The following is a 17155-nucleotide window of genomic DNA, read 5'->3' as shown; positions in this document are numbered from 1 at the left end:
ATGAGATCAATGTAAATGCAATGTGTGACTTATGGACAGTTTGTATGTGGTCCCAATAGTGATCAGGACAACTGCATGGAGAAACAAAGAATCCTTCCCTCATCTTCAGGGGAAAGAAGGTTGAGAACTAAGTTTCAGGAAGAATCACCGGTTCATGTATCATCTGATTTTCTGCTCACCATATCTTCCATTCATTTAACACACTTGTTGAGCATCTTTACGTGGGAGGCACTGTGACATGTCTGGAGTGGGTCTATGATCGGTTACGTAAAACTCTCTGCCTTTAACAACTGACACCGTCACTAGTGGAAGTCAAACACTGAACAGCACCAGACAAAATGATAAAGAGTAACAATAAGAAATGAAAATGGGTTAAGATGATTGGAATTTGGGATGCAATTGGGGGGGTGAGTACAGATTGTAACTGTATGTAGGTTATTCAAGAAAGGGCTGCTGAGATGGTGACATTTTACCAAAACACAAAGTGTGTGTGTGTGTGTGTGTGTGTGTGTGTGTGTGTGTGTGTGTGTTTGTGTGTGTGCGCGCGCTCACGCTTGAGCATATTCCTGGCATACAATATATCCAAAGCAAAGGGAAAAGAAAGTGGAAAGTTGTTATGCTTTAAGACAGGTATGAACCTGATTAGCTCAAGGTGAGAAAGGCAGCCATCACATCAGGCTTTGAAAGTGATTTGTAAGTTGGGAAGACCAGATATTCAGTTTCAGGATAAGGTAAAACTGTGTGCATACTTTCTGCTGTTGAAAAATAAAAGTTTTGGACATCTATGAGAAACTGCCCAATTTCTTTGTCCTTCATAAAATATATTATTTTCTAGGATTAATTGAGATTATACTTTATCTGTGAATTTCTCCAACTCTTCTGTTTCTCAGGTCCAAAAACTTAATGGTGTCCTGCAGCAGAATGGTTACTATGCATGATGCCAGCTGGACAGGCAATATTAAGGATATATGACATTTACAAAGACCTTCCACCTTCATCTGACCTTTTATTATGTCATCTAAACTGACCAATCCCAAAAGGGAGGCACTGTTCTTTTACCCCTTTGAAGGATACAAAGACTGAGGCTTTGAAAGGTTAGCTCATTTGCTCTTAACAGTCATCATGTAAAGCTAGGAGGTAAGCAGAGAGTCCATGGCCTCAGCAACAGTCTCTGTCATGATCTCACCAGAGCAGAGTAGCCCGAAGTGTAAATTGTAGTGCCAGACAGGATTTGATCTCAGCTCTTCTGGTTAACTAAATGACTTTAGTCAAGGTACTTGACCTCCCTGTGTCTCACTTGCTTCTACCCCCAAAGTTACAAATAATAATACTATCACCCATAGGCACACTAATTCTAAATACATTAATTATTGCTTAGCATTTGGATTGTGTATTGGTAGTTTTGGAGTGTTCCACAGAATGTGGATTTTGTGGTTGTTTAAGCGCTTCTAAGAACCAGAAAGTGTTGAGTGCCATAAAGGTACAGTATTAAGTGGCAGTAACATTTATTTGCCCCAAGTACAACTACTCTCAGGAATTTATAATGGTATGCAATTCACAGTCAATGTTATGTAATGTTACAACCATTCACAGATCCACACATCTTTCATACTGGTGTTGCTTTACCCTGTCTGTTAAGGGGATTTCTTTTTCTCTTTCAAGGCCATTATAAGTTTTGTGAAAGATTCTTCTAATGACACCTACAAGAATATATCTTTATAATTCTTGTAACTGCTCGAGAAGATCTTCAAATAGAGCAAAAATGGTTCACTTTAATGGTAAAACTCACTGCAAAGCAGGAACAAATATAGAAAACAAAATTCTAATGTCTTTTTTCTTTTAGATCCACTATTCATAGCAATGGATATATTGTATATTTAATCATACCTATCACTAATATAAATAGAGGATTAAGTAGATGCCATAGAAATGTTATTCATATTATATACAATCAAAATTATTAATCAGGTGATCACAAAACAGGTCACAGGGAAATGAAATACTTCCATGTTGTACATCAATCACCTTAAGGTTCTACTGTCAGGATCTTGGTGTAGTCGGATTTCCACTGTAACATTACTCATTCAAAATGTGCTTCATATCTGTGGAATGTTTTGTTTGAAAACTGCTGCTATAATGACAAAATTTTGTAATGATCAATTTCAGTAATAAATACGGGGCCAGAATCTGGGGGTAGCTATACGGGTTTGGGAGAAGGGAAAAGTTTGATCAACATTATTAGTTATGCTTTGATAGATCAAGAAGTAGGCTATATTTTAACAAGAGTGAAAATAGATGATAATATACTCTATATATCTGAAATCTAGAAGAGACTTAAAATCTTCACTGTAGAAATAATGTTTGAGGGAACAGATATGTTAACCTTGGGATTTAAGCATAACATAATGTGTACACACAAGCAACATATCACATGGTACCCAAAAATACATACAATGTTTATGACTTTATATATTAGTTAAGATTATAAGATATTATATGTATATTTTAGTGGATTTCGACAGCCAAAATTTGCACTGAGTAAAAAGCAGTAACTGAAAATATGATTCGCTTTACATCAAATACACATGTAATAATTCAATTGTAAAGTTTTCTGGGCTTCAGTATAAGAGAAAGTTCCATAAGTAAAGCAGGATTTCTACTTTATTAAAGTTTATGCATAAGGAATTGTCATTTATTTTATGGTAGTAGCATATGTTTTATTATAATGGGGCCACGTTGCTCAGGCTCAATCTTAGAGTCTTACAGAACATGAGAATTCAGCTACTCCATTTATAACTAGCTAAATTTGCAAACAGAAACAATGCTAGAAAATTTCATGTGACTTAGCACTTGTACCACAGGCTGTAATCAGCTAGTAAACCATTACATTTTCATGAATTTCAGCTTTACAAAAAGTTCTAGTAATCTTTACCATTATTTTATTATTCATAATATTTCCATGGATCAAAAATACAAGTGTGTAAAATGCAAATTTTTCCTATTCTTCAGGTTTATTACTTAGCCTGGTCTTATGATTTACTCAGAAATATAAAACCCTAGCACCATATGGCAGATATTCAGTTATTTAAAAGCCGTAAAGACACTTTCAAATGTAAAGTACATGCTTATTTTATTATTGAATTGAAGCAAAAGTTGTAATTAGAAAACTGGACCTATCTCTAATCAAACTTGCTTGAAATTCCACTTAAATACTATTTTTATTTATATTAATTTTAGCACTCATATTTTTAATGTATAATCAAAATAAGAAATAGTTAACATCTCTTTGGGGAATACTTCCCTTTTCAAATTTTAGTTAATCCAATTCCCTGACATTATAAGTAAACAAATATTTTCTGAAGACATCATAAAACTATTATATATGTGTGTGTAATATATATAAGAAAATATTACATATAGTATACAACAGAATTGTTAAACTTGTGATATTATTTAATAATATTTATTAGAAATTTGACATAATATAGTATGTTTTGGTTTAGGGGAAAATGTAACACAAATCTACCAGTGGGTATTTTTCATTATACAGAATAGTGATGGCATGAGAATGAATCTCTGTGTGTACAGGATGCTTATGTTGTTTAGGGCTTTCTATGGCTTACGTTGTTTGAAAGTGGAATGCCTACCTGCAACATCTTACGTCCTAATCTATTTGGGAAGAAATAATAAATTCAAGCAAGATTAGTAATGGACATGTACATGCATAGAACTTAAGAATCATTCACCCCTTTGTACAGTGCTGATTTCATATGTGGGAGTGCAACACTCACTACACACACTAAGATTTTATAATCTGACACATCTTGTTACCTTTTGGTACACACAGCAAAGTGGGTAGAGACACACTCCATTAGTAAGTGGTCATATACTAGCTCTACCTGTGCACAGCAGCTGACATGTGTTGTGTGAGTCCAAATGGCCAGGATTTACTGATTGCATCAAAATAGTCCATAGAGAAAGATCATTTTAAATCAAAATCAATCACCTGATATGATCAGTCAGGTCATTTTGCAGAGAAGTAATAGGTATGAGGGGAAAAAAGAAAGTTAATATGTTTATTTGTAAAATAGTTTTTCAGCTGCTGAAACTGAAAAACTCAACTGATACCAATCCAGTGGGTATAACATCATCTGAGGAAATTTCAAGAAAAATAGTGATTTTTGTCAAATATTTCCATTACTTTCAAAGTATCAATACAAGTTCCAGCACATTCACAGTACCAGATAAGCCAATGTGAAACTTTTCCAATACAAATCTTGGTGTGACTAACTTAATAAAACTTCTAGGAGATCTTTATAATTTTAAAGTCAGGAATATTCCCCAAGGGTTCTAAATAGGGTTGTTTTGTTGTTGTTGTTTGTTTGCTTGCTTGCTTTCGTTTTGTTTTAAATATCACACAAGAGCCAGAAAAAAATTTTGGACCTAGATAAATACATCTCCATGTTCAAGCTGAATAAGTGGATGGTACCACCTGAGAAGACATGAAGAATGCCTCTTGTTCGCACTGCATTATGTAGACATGGTTGCATGCATATATGTCCATGCCCACATTTGTGCTGTGGGGAAAAAAGAGGGGCAAAGAAATGCTTTATGACCTTGATAAGGCATCTAGTCCCAACTATATAAGTCATTAATAAATCAGGAGTATTATTGGTTACCAATGCTAAAGGTGAACTAATAATGTCCACGACCACATTATTCATTTTACTTAAATCTAATGTGGTGACATATTGTGTACCCTAATAAAATTTGCCTGAAGATCAAAGAACAGAACAAGCCCCTAGATTAAACATAGAGGCCAGGCAGTGGTGGAACATGCCTTTAATCCTAGCATTGGGGAGGAAGAGATCAAAGTTACCCTGGACTACATGAGATCAACTCAGTCTAGGAGAGAAATAGAGCCACACAGTGGTGGCACACACCTTTAATCCAATACCTGGAAGTCTCACGCCTTTAATCTGAGCACTTTAGATCTCATGTCTTTGCTTAGGAAACACACACACATTTAATTCCAGCACCAAGAAGGAAGTGATATGGCTGGACAGAGAAAGGTATAAAAGGCATGAGGAGACCGGAACTAAGGCCTTTTCAGGCTGAGGAGTCCTAGAGGTAAGACATGGCAGTGGCTTATTCCTTTGTCTCTCTGATCTTCAGGCAAATTTTATTAGGGTACATAATATATCACCACAATCTAACGTTACACTCATTTTGTTTAGACATTGATAGGACACTCAAAATGATTAAGTAACACTCATGTGAGGTAGCATGTGCTTATTAAGTTTGGTTAAGAGGTTGACATGAATATTTACAAATCTATAATTAGTTAAGAGTAATTCTCCTCTCATTTTTATGGATGCATATTATTCCTATAACTTGATAAAGTTTACTATAAACTATTTTCTATTTTCCATAGCAATAAATAATAATTGAACTATTTTAAATCCATTTCTTATGGTTAAATATAGAGACTCTTTAAGGATATATCATTACAGAGAAGCAAAAACAAGATTCAAATTTTGTAAAGTTCATTTCTGTTCTAAACATCTATCTTGCACCTATATATACAGAAATTAGGAAATCTGTAGAAAGGATCAATATGTTGTTAATTGAAAGTAATATGATCTTGTGTATGCTAAGATCAGAGCTATTACTTTTGTGTATTTTGCTTAATAAATGCCAACTGAAGTACATTTACATTAACTATAATTTGAGTAAGGTTCAGCCATTACTTTATATTAAACCACTGTTCTGTTTTGGCATACATTCAAAGACTTTTACTCTAAATGGAAATTCTCAACTATTTCATGGCAAGTACCTTGGCTGTCTTAATCAATGACCTGACATCACCCATCAGAGTACAGGGCACAGAATTTGTTGAATGAGTGAGCAGCAATACAGATCTACAACTTTCAATTTACTTCTAAAATTATTTTACATTCTTATTTAAAATGACCTTGCCCAGATGTAAACTGGGAGTTTTATTAATTCTCTAGTTCCATAAATTCAGTCCTAGAAATGTAACAGTAGTATTGTGATTAATTTTAAGTTCTAATTATGCAAATTCAAGCCACATTAAGAGTTTTAGTATTCAACATGTGAAAATAATATGGAAATTTTATAAAATACCAGTTTATATTCTTTCTCATCATTGTCAAGTGATACAAATTCATCTAAAGCAATTTAGATATCCTATCTACCAAGTTATGGAGATGTCCTGATTGTGCACATATTCAGAAAACAAACATTACCACTTTGGTAAGGCTACAATTACTAAGTGACATATATACATAATTAATGCAAAAGAATAGATATGCTCATAAAACTCTCTCCACTGCATGTAGCAATTTCAGAGTTCATCTGTCTAATAAATATTATCAATGTGTTCACTGAATTTCAACTGAAGAGAAATGTCTCACACATCACAAGACTTCTGTGAGAGTGCACAGGAAACACTGAAATATTGAAACAATATGTATGTATATATTAGACATCACAAAACAGGAGAATGGCAAACTGAGGACAGCGACAAAGGAAGGAACACACTGTGACAGCTTTACAGGACAGCATGGAGTGGATTCAGTGCAGAGAGGTTTTGTCTTGAAAATGTTCCTACTTGACTGACCCTAGCTCTTGACAATAATTTAAACACAATACATGAAGTACAAGAACCAGATGTCCTTCTTTACACCATGCTTGAAATATACCCCAAAGCTTACAGTTCCTTCTTGGTAGGTACACACAGTAACAAAGCAAACACAGTTGAGATTAAATTGGCAAGCAATGCAACAAAGAATACGTTCTGCAGCACAGTTTTAATATATTCCGATGCACCTCAAAGTTTCTATTTATCCCTATGCAGACCTAAGTGATCCATAAACGCTTCTAAAAATTAAAAACCCTGAAACAAAGACATATTAAAACGGATCTCTTCACTGGATCCTGGTTGTATTTCAAATAACCCATTTTCTATGCCTTCTTGTTACCATAAATATGTTGAGGTGCTCTCTCAGACTTGTGTGCAATCCCTGACAGAACTGCATGCCTCACTCTGGATCATGGATGGAATAATGCCATCACCGAGATCCCCTCCATTTCCTTCTTTCTGTAGCCTGTGAGCCTCTAAAGCCACTTGTCTGTGAGGATGTGACTAGTACCTGTCATTCTCCGGAGATGCATGCTGGATTTGAATCCTGGGGCTAGGAGGTCGCCTCCTATCTAGGGAGGGGGACCATCTACCCCTGTTTGCCCAGTGAACAAGACAGGAAAAAAACAGGACATTTAGTAACTCTTAAAATAAAATAATATACAGAACAGTAGGACTGGAATAATGCCCCCAAAAGTAAAAGTGTTCATTCTTTGCACTATAATTTAATATTTGATAAACTTAGGTAAGTTATAATAATATGAGAATGTGAAATCTGAAACCTTACAAGTGGGTTGAGAAATATTAGGGGAAATTCTGAACATGTCTATTAAGTGTTTCATTTTGAGATGTGTTTATGTATCTACATTTGTATACAAAAATAAATGTGAATATGGTTAAATTTTGGAAAGATGCATATTTAAGGACATTACTTTTGTTTGACTAAATCGAATGAGTCACTCATGCTGACTGACATCAGCCCTTGAAATTACTAGTGACAAGATGAAGTATGCAAATTTAACTCAAAGGAACAAGTTATCTGTTAGATAAAATAAAAATTCCACTCAGTGTAGAAACCATGACATGAAAAAATAACTCCTAAGAAGGCTCCTGACGGTGTCTTTAACAAGTTTTCTTGTGGAAAACCACAGGGCCAATTACCAACAAATTGAAGTGGGAACTAAACATAAGAGAAATGGGACATTGAAAGTTCTGCTAATGTGTATTTACAAATGTGTCTTCGAGTTCACTAAACATTTTCATTTTATTTCAGCATTTATAATAATACTCTTTTGAGTAATAACTTGAACAAAAGCTTCTTTATTACTAAATCATTTTGAGATTCAGATTGTGTATATCCCCAATCATTTATAAAATCTAGTTGAGTGATTAAAGGAAGTAAAGAACTGAACAGGTCAGGCTTGGACATTTTATATACTAAGCCTGATCTCAGTAGTATAGCCAAAACATGTCTCTGGATATTGGCTTACTCATATGTATTAAGGGACTAATTTGAAAGGTTTTATAACTATGGAAAGGACATGAAGGTAGCAGTTGAATTAGAGGAAATCTCCATTCTTGCCCCCTAAACTTGCCTTTTTTGATTTATTTGACAATTTGAATACAAGAAGCAAAGCTGTCGATGTGTGACTGGGGCATCTGAGATCCGCAGACAATGGTTACAGTGCCTGCCAGAAGACTTGCTTTCATCAAACTTGGACAAACAGCATTAGTCAATTGTTCTTTGCAGACATAACATAACAGGTCTTTAACTGAAGAAAAAACTATGTGCCACTTACTACTCTTCAACTTGGAGAGTGATTATTATATTTATAACACAATGGGCTAATTCTAATTACTTAATCATTTCCTTGTTCATAAAACTGGTTGGTCAATTCATTCTGAATTTATTTTTTAAACCTGTTTAGCAATTCGAAATTTTTGTCAATTCCAGCAAATTTCCAGTTTCTTTTTGTCTAGTCTCTCGGCTTGACAAATCTTTTGATATATTAATTCACACTGGAATCACTAGAAACTGGGATTGTGTTGACATAAAATGTAAGTAAGCTGCACAAACTCTCTTTGTTTTGTATGGTGAGTAAACTGTCTATATGCATTCAGCGTATATAACTTTTAAAGCAATCTAAAATTCAAAGCATCTCTTGCCGCTTGGCATGTCCAAGTATGGAAATTTACTCTTTCAGAGGTATAAGGATTACACTTATAGATACCAAGTATCCCAGGCAGAGTGCTGGTATATAGTTCTTTTATTTATTATTGCCCACTTGGATATTAGGGAAATGTTTGAAATTTAGTACAGTTTTATAAAAAGGAGGTGATATCATATGTTATCAAAATATTCATGTTAAGCACTAAAGCTTACTTCCTGTTGATGGGTCAATTAGAAACCTCTGGAAAATTTTAGTTCCAATGTTGTTCAGTCACCGAAATTGGAGTGGTATCTAGGTAGGTAGAAAGCTGGAGAATAATATCTAACTTGCAGTCCCTATAAAAACCTTTAGAATACATATAGAGGTTAAAAATTAAATTTCATATATTTATTGAATGATAAACTCTAGTGCTACTGTAGATTTTAAAGGTGAGGATTCCTAGTTTCTAATACTGGACAATAGTCTTCAGAAGCAGTGTAAGATCCTGGACCTTGTGGTCAAATGCACTAACATCCAATACATGATTCTTTCTCCAGGTATTCTGTATTGATCCAGTTTCTTCCACTGTAAAAAGAACCTACAAATATTCCTTAGGAGTATGTATTTCAAGGAGTATAAAAACATATGTGAAGAAGTTCTTGGTCTGCACAGCCTGGTACTCAGGGAGCCAACAAAAAAACATGTGAACTACTTAACAATATGATTGTATGTATGCTAGTAATATGTGACCTACAATAAGAGTTCAAAGATTGGAGGGGGTCCAAGTGTGGCAGTAACTGACTACTCTGTGTGTGTAAGCAAGATCTCAGCAGAGCCAGTCTGTGTGTTCTTAGAAATGTTTGTTCCAATTTACTGGCTTTGCTTCATAGATTAACTAAAGTAAGCTATTTTAAGAAACATGAATGTTATCTATACTTATAGTATTTCTACAGATACATAGTTGTGTTAACACATCTGAAGATGATTGGAAACGTAAAAATAGAGTTAACAGTTTTTTTTAATGTAGTAATTTTAACTTGACAGGATTACGAGTGATCTTGCTTCTGGAGGCGGGGATTCCAGTCCTTGTGTTTATTTAAACATAAAAGTAAAGGGAACATGAAGAAAAATAACATAACCATGACACATGCAGTGAAAGGCTGTGATGGAGAGAGGTGCACATTTAGAACGAGCAACTGTGAATTCCAACTTTCAAGAGGCAACTTTGAACAAGTACTTGGCATAACACACGTACTTCTTAATTCTCAAGGTCCTTCTGGATATGCTGATATGTAGGATCATCACAAACTTGTGCTTTCCCCCCAATCTTACTGAATAAGGTAAGGACAGTATCAATTTATACCCATATTTAACCCCCAAATAAATATTATATTTTGATTTCACATATTTGAAAGTTTTTAAATATACTAGCACATTTTTTACTATTTCTGTAGGAAAAAAAATAAGATCTTTGTTTGTCTCTCCTTTTTTTTTTTTTTTTTTTTTTTTGGTTTTTCGAGACAGGGTTTCTCTATGTAGCTTTGTGCCTTTCCTGGATCTTGCTCTGTAGACCAGGCTAGCCTCAAAATCACAGAGCTCCGCCTGCCTCTACCTCCCGAGTGCTGGGATTAAAGGCGTGCACCACCACCGCCCGGAGTCTCTCCTATTCTTATGTATTAAGAAATAGATCTCAACTTCTAGTTTCAAGTCACAAGCTAATAAATCTGGAAATTTCAGATTTCAAATATCAAATTAAAGTAATCAAGCCTCTTCTTGGTTTTCTTTTCAGATAGAATACTTAATTTAGCTTCACGTCTTGTAGATGATTAGTACATTTCACAAGGTATTCTAAAATCACCAATGTAGGAGCAACTACTTGTTGAACAAATATTTTATATTACTATCATGGATACAAAAAGCCAGGATTCCCATTTTCTAATAGTGTATAATATCCTTCAATAGACATATCATGGAATTAATAAGCAGTATATGATCTTGGACTTTGTGGTCAAGTGCATCCTTCAGGTATGGCTCCTCCTCCAGTTATTTCTTTATTGATCTAGGAGTCAGTAAGTACAAAGGTTCTAGGTTTAATGACCAGGTTACAAACAATGAGTACCTTATGTGTATGTATGGACTAGTGGATACGTAAGGGGACTTTGTCATGAGATATGAAGGAATTAGACTTAATAGACTTCTACAAGAATTAAATTATTCTTAAGGTTTGTTTTTTTTTCTCTAGCAGTAGTATAAAGAGTAAGTGTGTGGCTTAATGTATAATTACTTGTATACATACATAACTTCCATGGGAGCATAAAAACAGAGTATGACAAAATACCTTAATTATATATAAGAAAAAGGATATAGAGATGTAAGTCATTCATACCAGAAATAACACATGTTAAAACCATTTCTGATCTATTAAAATAGAAACCAAAGCCAAGTGAGTTAACTGATTAATCGAGTATGTATTTTCATTGTGAATTTTCATTATTCATAGCCTTCCAAAATGATTTTTCCTAATCTTGATTTAAACTAAATTTCATTTTAAAAATTAATGCATATATTTTAATACGAAAGTTTTTTCTGACCAGGTGGTAGTGGTGCACACCTTTAATCCCAGCACTGGGAGGCAGAGCCAGGCAGATCTCTGAGCTCAAGGCCAGCCTGGTGTTCAGAGTGAGTTCCAGGACAGGCATCAAAGCTACATGGAGAATCCCTTTCTCGAAAAAACCAAAAAAAAAAAAAAAATTCTGATAATTTATTAATGTCATGTCAATTTACAGTGCTTGGCTTTTTGGTAAGAATTTCGTATTCCTTGCACCGCATTCAAGTAACTCCTACCTTCCAAGTTAAAGGATCAGATACCAGAGACTTAGCCATTTCTGAATTCTTCTTTTCTAACCATGCTGGCTGTAAAAAGCAAACATGCCAGCAAAGAAACATTCACAGTTGACATGAGTTATGTCACCTCATCTTGTAATGGACATATCACATGCTTCGATGAGTTGGTGCATTTTCAGCTTCTCTACTAGCAAACTCAACCCTATAGCCACAGATTGCAAACATTCTCATTGCATTTATGGTAATAGATTAGATCATTCATCTTTCTGCCTCCTGGAATCTAATTATCAACTGGACTCACATTTAGAGATGAAAGAACAGAGAGTGTTAAGACTATTACCTCAAATTAAACACAAATTGAAGAGAATAATGCTATCAGCAGATACAAAAAATACAAATATCATGTGCTCTCTGACCTCAGAATTTTTTTTTTGTTTGTTTTTAGTTTTTTTTGTTGTTGTTGTTGTTTGTTTTGTTTTGTTTTGTTTTTGAGAGAGGGTTTCTCTGTGTAGCTTTGTGCCTTTCCTGGAACTCACTTTGTAGACCAAGCTGGCCTTGAACTCACAGAGATCCACCTGCCTCTGCCTCCCAAGTGCTGGGATTAAAGGTGTGTGCCACCACCGCCTGGCTCCTCAGAGCTTTATGACATCACAGAAGCAAAGAGTTTCTAGATAGAGATAGTAGTGGATTTGTGGAAATGTGACATACAGATTTAGATTTTGTTGTGGTTTGTTGTTGTATTTGTTTATTTCTCTATTTCTTACTCCCTTTCTTTATTTCTTTTCAAATGGGGCCTTACTATGTAGTCCTGGCTGGCTTGGAACTCACTTTGTAGACTAGGCGGGCCTCAAATTCACGGAGATCTACCTGCCTCTGCCTCTCAAGTGGTGTGATTAATGCATGTGCCATCGTATTTGACCAGACTTAGTTTTTCAAGAAAAACTCATAAAATTATGTGGGCCCAGAAAATGGTAAACAGTTATGATCAGAAAAAGAAAGGAATTCATGTGTGTGGGAGGTGAGACTAATTGAAGAAAAATTTGACCTAAACTTTTCAAGAATGAAATAATTGTTAAGCTGACAACAAAACCCAAGGTTTATCTTAATCTTAACTGGAGATTTGCAAGATAAAACATAATACAGACAACTATCAGACTGTACTAGGGAGTTAATGGGATGGAAAGAGCTGGGAGCGGAACTGAAGAAGAGTTTACTTTGGTGAAATCAATAGCATTCCCGGCTCTGGAGAAGTATTTACATAATAAATGGCTAGTTATAAGCCCTGGTTAATTTCTTTTTTTGTTTGTTTGTTTGTGTTGAGAGATAGTCCCCTTTTCTAGTTCCAAGTGGACTTAAACTGGCTGTGTAACCTAGGCTGGCTTCAAATTGATCACCCATCAGCACTGGCCAATAAAGTTCTAGAATGACAGGCAGGCCTGTCCTACTTCATGTAGCTAGCTGTGTATGATGCTCATCAAACGTGAAGAACACACAGGGCACAAACATGAAATAGTGAAGGTTAGCTGGACATTTTAATGCACCGAGTGTCTAGACATCATTTAGAAAACTGGGTTCAGTCCTAGGGAAAGACAACTTGTCGTGGCTAACCACAGGGGAATAGGTCTTCAAAGGCAGCAGAGTGCAGTCTTTGAAATGAATATAATTTCAGAGAAAGTATAGGGAGGGGTAGGAGGAGAAACATGGTGGGGATTTTCCCTTAATGAATAAAGAAGGTAAAGAAACTGGCAGAAGGGACTGTGTCTAAGAGCCATTTAAGAGGAGCTATTTAGGGAGCACAGATTCACGTGACTGGATAACACGTGGTAAATAAGGCTTAACAGTCAGGGTAACAATGGAGTCCATGAAGGGTCTCCAGCATAGCAATTATGTGGGGGTAGGGGCTGCTTAAAAAAATACACAGGTAGCAAGTAGAAAACACTTTCTTGAGCTTGCAGTAAGGTAGTGGTTGTGATGTCAGGTCACATGAGAACCCCCATCCCCCAGAAAAAGTAAGTACCCTCCCGTCTCTGTCTCTGAGTATATAAGACTCTTGCTCATTTTTAAACACGGTATAGAAAAAGTTAAGAGCCATCAGAGTAACTCCCTCCCAGTCAGGGAAGCAAGAGAACCGGGTTTTATCTGAGAGACAATGTACATGGGAGAAGCTTCTAACTAGTCAGGACTCCTACCAAACAGCACTCCTATATGCAGGACTCTTGCTACGCAAAATGCCTGTGAGCCTGGCCTGAAATACCTAAGAGAGAGAGCATACTGCTTTTCCTTCAAAAGCCTAGTAAATTCTGCTGTTAGATATTGTGTCTGTTTGACAATTGCACCCTTGTGTTAACATCAATCATAACTTGTTTTAAAATTAGGGAGGGTGCTTAAGGGAATGAGAGTTGTTATAACAAACCGTAAGTAGTAGCAAAATGAGTCAGACTCTTAACTCTTAAACTTTAAAACAGTATTTGGGAAGGCTGTGGAAATAATAAAAGTACTATCTGAAGAAAATTAAATTAAATTCTAAGAATGTGTCCGTCATTTATCATATATGTATGTGATTTTTATGTGTGTGTGTGTGTGTGTGTGTGTGTGTGTGTGTGTGTGTTGGAAATTAATATAGTAATTTATTATAGTAAGCGTTTTAATCAACAAAAGGAAAGAAGAATCCAAAGGCTTCTAAGCCTCCTTTGTCCTGTACTCCATGCAACTTTAGAGGTATCCTGCAAGGTGGACAATTACCACTTTTCATATAGCTGTGCCTGCTTCAGAATGGTTCACAGATGTATCACAAAAGGATCCTGTCTTTAAAACAACATTCACCTACAGTTTTTTAGCATTTCTCTTTTCCTTTCAAACAACAACAACGAACCCTTGCTTATTTTCTTAGCAGCCAAGTGACCTTATCAAATTGAGAAGCAATGATCATTCTACCCTCTGCAGATGTTTTTATGGAAACTTTCTTTTTCTTCAACATACAGGAGCATAGGTTTTCAATTCACTTTTGTTTTGTCTTATACTAAAGGTGAGTACTGCACTCAGAGTTCACAACAACCTGTGCAATAATTATGATTAGCCTTCTTGTATATAGACTGGCCCTCTTTAAGAGTATTATTTGAGAGATTTAAATTAATGGAAACACAGATTTGTGAACTCTGTGGCTTCAGGGCCTCAAGGGCACCTATGTGAGACTTATGCTGTTCAATAAAGTAAACCAGAAGAATGGGACAAGTCCAAATTACGGTGTATTATAAATAAAATATTCATGACTAACCATGCAAAGGGAAATATACACCATCTCCCTCACAGCTAATACTGACATGTCGTAATGCTGTCTAGTGCTAGGTTGGGCTTTGTTTTGATTTTTTAATATGTCTACAGAGAAATTTAAAAACACATACATGGCTTCAACTGTATATTTTATCAGGGAGTACTCATCTAAGCATTAAAATTTTCAGGGCACCGTTACAGTCAGAAAGTTCCACTAATCTAATCATTTAATATTTATCATAAATGAAAAAGGAATAATGATATAAAACCCGTTAAAATCTATTGATGGCGTCTTTGTAATTATTTTGGGGTAGGATAATATATGACAAAATAAAACAGTAATACTTTCAGCTACATTTTTGGAATAGTCTATAGTTGTTTCCACTAAAAGTGCTAAAACAAATGCAAGGGATGCAATATAAACTAATATAATTTCATGTACTGGCTGGCTCTGTGTCTCAACTGGACACAAGCTAGAGTCATCAGAGGAAGGAGCCTCAGATGAGGAAATGCCTTCATGAGATCTAGCTGTAAGGCATGTTCTCAATTAGTGATCAATAGGCACCAATTGTGTTGGTGCCATCCCTGGGCTGTTGTTCTGGGTTCAATAAGAAAGCAGGCTGAGCAAGCCAGGGGAAGGAAGCCAGTAAGCAGCTCCCCTCCATGGCCTCTGCATCAGCACCTGCCTCCAGGATCCTGCCCTGTTTCAGTTCTGCCTGATTTCCTTCTATGGTTAGCAATAATGTGGAAGTGTAAGCCAAGAAAACTCTTTCTTCCCGAACTTGCTTTTTGATCATGGTGTTTTGTCCTAGCAATAGAAACCCTAACTGCGGCATTTCAGTTTTCCTATTATAAATGTTATAACTATTAATATTGCAAAACAGGTTTGTAGTATAATCTTCTGAAGATCTACTATTTAATTCCAATAAATAAACATCTCATAGGCTATAAAGATTAGTAATAAGAAAGCTTAAACAATGCCTGGCAAGAGCTATGTTAGTACAACCCGATGTTTTTCTTTAGAGTTTGAAGAAGTCATCTATAAATTTCCTGTGAAAGACATCTAACTTAAAAAGGACAGTGATTATAACTAAGACTATCAGTTACAACTAAGTTTACAGGAATATAAAGCTTCATAATAAGGGAACAACTGTTTCATTTGCTTACAATTAGAAGATAATATGATATAGTATTATTGACTGTGTCTAGATCAAAATTAGTACTTATTAATCAATCCCATAAAAGCTTCAACAAAAATGATCTATGTGTATACATGTTATATGTATTTATTTTTGAAAGGTCTCAGGAAAATTGTTGATTTTTTTTTTACAAAATATAATTTAACACAATTTATCTAAAAAGTGGGTTAATTTAAAAGTGCTAAAGATAAGAGTTTATCTCAAAAGACTATTTTGACTTTATGAAAGATTACTGTGAGATCCACAAGTATTATTTATCAGGACAACTAATAGGAGAGCAATAGTCACCCTTCATATAACTCACTAACCTATGGCCTTATCAGCATACCAAAGGCTCCTTGAGTCACAGAAACAAGACAACTGAACAGAAACAAAAGGAGAAGCGGCAGCCAGAAGCATTTACAAGATCCATCAAACCATTTGCAACAACTTTCATAGAAATATGCGTATGTGCGCTTCGTACATGTCCACATACACATATCCCTACACAGATGCACACTAAGGGAAGGAAATGCGGACAGCAAGAATGTGGGCATGAGTGGATAAATCTGTGGGACTCACATGAAACAAAACAGAGCGGTTCAAAAGTAAAGTCACTGTACAAATGACAAGAAAATTCAGAAAGTCTTTATTTTATACCTTTCTCGTTCTGGTGAATGCAAACTAGTGTCTGGTCTCAAGCAGTTGGTACTAGCACTCTTAGCCCTGGCAAGGGAGGGCTGTAGCTCACTAGTGCCAGTGCATTACATCCAGTGGGAGAAGAGAAAGACAAAGGAAAGAAAGGAAGACCACGTTAGAGAGGAAAGCATAAAATAATGTTCTCATTACACAGAATGTCGAATCACCGGGATTCAGTTCATAAGGGTGTGAGAGAGCCACAGGGTGACAGTGGAGACTTTTGTTTAGAAAGTAAACAAATATTATGCTTAAATTGCGCTGCATAATTTTTTTTTAAAAAAGAAAAGAATCTCAGACTGAAATATGACACTAAATCACACCTACTTATGAAAAAAAAAAAACTGGATACA

General features: G+C 35.4%; 1 protein-coding gene across 50 annotated transcripts in view; it reads right to left on the bottom strand.

Moving 5' to 3' along the window:
• Positions 1 to 17155, bottom strand: part of Rims1 (regulating synaptic membrane exocytosis 1) — a 488347-nt gene that overhangs the window by 120138 nt on the left and 351054 nt on the right. For 24 of the 50 annotated variants that reach the window (XM_028868035.2, XM_028868038.2, XM_028868040.2 and 21 more), the window contains 2 exons: positions 16767 to 16856; positions 7176 to 7259 (listed from right to left, as the gene is read on the bottom strand). The exons of 4 other annotated variants lie outside the window; for them this stretch is intronic. In XM_028868035.2, coding sequence (XP_028723868.1) covers positions 7176 to 7259; positions 16767 to 16856 — 174 coding nt within the window. The remainder of the gene's footprint in view (positions 1 to 7175; positions 7260 to 16766; positions 16857 to 17155) is intronic. 22 more of the 50 variants (XM_028868036.2, XM_028868039.2, XM_028868041.2 and 19 more) reach the window with 1 other exon arrangement.

Source organism: Peromyscus leucopus, chromosome 16_21 (assembly GCF_004664715.2).
Source record: "Peromyscus leucopus breed LL Stock chromosome 16_21, UCI_PerLeu_2.1, whole genome shotgun sequence".
NCBI classification, from domain to species: Eukaryota; Metazoa; Chordata; class Mammalia; order Rodentia; family Cricetidae; genus Peromyscus; species Peromyscus leucopus.
Note: the sequence above shows the minus strand (reverse complement) of the source record. Positions and strands in the feature narration are given on the sequence as shown.